This window comes from Oncorhynchus tshawytscha, linkage group LG09 (genome assembly GCF_018296145.1).
Source record: "Oncorhynchus tshawytscha isolate Ot180627B linkage group LG09, Otsh_v2.0, whole genome shotgun sequence".
NCBI lineage: Eukaryota > Metazoa > Chordata > Actinopteri > Salmoniformes > Salmonidae > Oncorhynchus > Oncorhynchus tshawytscha.
Window position 1 is genome coordinate 69207352 of NC_056437.1, and position 2497 is coordinate 69209848.

The 2497-nt window shown below is 49.1% G+C and overlaps 1 protein-coding gene across 1 annotated transcript; it reads right to left on the minus strand.

Moving 5' to 3' along the window:
- Window positions 1-203: 203 nt before the first annotated feature.
- On the minus strand, window positions 204-1178 carry hspb9 (heat shock protein, alpha-crystallin-related, 9). The gene has a single exon (XM_024434117.2). It carries the CDS (start codon window positions 1048-1050, stop codon window positions 328-330), a length of 723 nt encoding a protein of 240 aa, XP_024289885.1. The 5' UTR covers window positions 1051-1178; the 3' UTR covers window positions 204-327.
- Between the last annotated feature and the right edge of the window lie 1319 nt (window positions 1179-2497).

Consider the following 2497-nt stretch of genomic DNA (forward strand, 5'->3'; position numbering starts at 1 on the left):
AAACCAAGTGGCCCCAAACTTTTGAATGGTATTGTATGTTTTGAGTTGCAGAGTGCAAGGTTACATGTGTTTTCGGACTGTAGAAGTATTTAGTTCACATGACTGTTTGAAATGTATAGTATGCCAGTAATGACAGGATCCACCACTTATTTCTAGTTATGTATTTTAAAACTGTCACCCACCCAAACCACAATTCTAGCAAACATCATTCCAATATCAGATTGTCTTTATTAAATCATATTTATTCAAATAGGCATATTATAAACAATTCCCCACAATGTAATCCACTGGATTGATAAAACAATTAAATGATTCATAAAATATCATTCAAGGTTTTGAGGTTGTCACTGTTATGGACTCTTCTGTGTTGCCCTTGGCTATGGGTACGTCCAGGGAGGTTCTGAAGCGGAGGGGGACCTCCTGCTCTGCTGTAGGGGCTTCCAGCTGGGGGGCGGCAGTGGGGGCTTCGATTCTCAGCTGTCCATCTTCTCCCAGAGAACAGGTCAAGGCTGTCAGGTCTAGGTGAGCAGGCAGGTCAATTTTCTGAACAAAGCCTTTCTGTTGGGACGAGGAGGAGGAAAAGGAGCAGGAAGAGATGGCAGAGGAGGTGGATTTAGCCTCTTCTGCTTTGGCCTGTTTCATGGCCACCACGGCTAGCCTCCGTCCGTCCAGCTTGACTGTGATGTCTTCTGGGTTGAAGCCCTGGGCGTTTAGGCTCAGGGCCAGGGGGCTATGGCTCCGGCCTGTCTCAGCCACCTCCGTGCTGAGGCCCTGGCTCAGAGCTCCTGCTGGAACTCCTGTGCTCCTCCTCTCCAGGAATGGGGAGCCCATTCGGAGGTGGGCCCTCTCATGCAGCTGGTACATACTGGGGAGCCCATCGCGGAGCTCTTTGAGGAGATCACTGGCCAGGTTGGACCTCCTCTGGAAGAAGTCTTCTTGGATGCCGGATAGGGCCTGGTGGCGCATGGGGGGGAAGACCATCCTCTCCTGACTGAAGAAAGGGTCGTTTCCAAAGATGCTCTCGATTGCTGGGGCGGCGGACTGAGTCATGTTGTTATTTGTTCTGTTTTCCTTTCCGGTCTGCTTAGAAGAAGAAGAGTGTGAGTTCCTTGGATCTCTTGCTGTGAGGATATCTTGGTCGGCAAGCTACTCCCAGTGAGTGTTTCTGAACTTGTGGCAGCACCTCTCAGGCTTATATACTCCCTCTCTTCCTATGGCCCTCCCCCTTGTTGCCCTATTTACAACCCATGAGCTCAGTAAAGAAGGACGGGGGAAGGGGGCAGTAAGTGGTATGGGGCAAGAATTCCCTGCGACGAGTCGATGGGCTAAACTGAGCTTATGGCCATGTCCTGTTTACGTGTTTTTACGGGCAGGCGCTTCTGTTTCCCACTCTGTGTTTGTCATTGGTCCATTAGTCACAGCCGTCGGGTTGGTCGTGCCACAGCTGAGGGTCGCCTTACCACCCTCCACCCTCTATCCTGAGTCACGGCTGTTGGATGAGATCAACGGGCTGATATTGTCCCTGGTGTGTCATACACGTGTTTGGAGCCCCACCCCTGTCTATTTGGGGGTGCTGGATAGGTTGGGGTGACATACTGGAAGTGAAGGCTACAGATGGCCGGACACCCCCGGGGTTAGCTGACGTGATCCCACAACTCTCCTTTAGGAGCCAAGTGTTGTGTCCATGTACTAGGGGGCTATCCTCATAGTTCAGGATGGGTTCAATGAGCTAATGCACCATGTACCAGGTATGTCTGTAAGCAGAGAAGAGACATGCGTGATGCATCGCTGACTAACAGAAGTCTGAGGAAGTTAGTCCGTTTGAATATCGTTGGTACATTAGCACAGACTGAGTGAGGTCTATTTTAGACAACTTCCTGGTAGTGTAAATGCTGACACCATGAGTATAGCAACATGACAGGGGCGTATAAAAGTAAATTGATGAGCGCTGCTTTTTTACATTTACATTTACAGCATGTACTTTTCAGCCTTCAGACGCTTTGGGACCTGCCATTCTAAGAATATCACCCTCAGCAAATGTTATTACCATTCACAGTCAGAAACAGGCTACACTCTAAAACCTAGAATTAGTTATTTGTACACTCTAATGTTGCTACCATTCACAGTCACAAAAAAAAAACACAGTAATTTGCTCCAATTGGAGCTATTTAAGGATCACATATAGTGATTCTATACGAAGTCGAACAGCTTCATACAAATTCACCTCAACCCTCAGCGCAACTTCACACCCTTGGAAATTGTGTGTGGCGGATTTGTGTGTATGTCCGTGTGTGCCCTCATGGCCACCTGTGTGTGTGTCTGTGCTTCCACCCGCATGTGTGTGTGTGTGTGTGTGTATTGATCACCCACAGACAGAAGCCATAAAGAACTGAGTCTCCTCCATTCTTTAGCGGCATGTGGCAGGTGTCTCCCAGTGCCTGCTGGGAGCTGGGCCATATGTCAGCGTGTCACCCACAATCCTCCCTGCGATGGAGTC

Bases quoted from the DNA above. Each gene is read 5' to 3' on its own strand.
- hspb9 (XM_024434117.2), bottom strand. From the start codon at position 1,050: ATGACTCAGTCCGCCGCCCCAGCAATCGAGAGCATCTTTGGAAACGAC.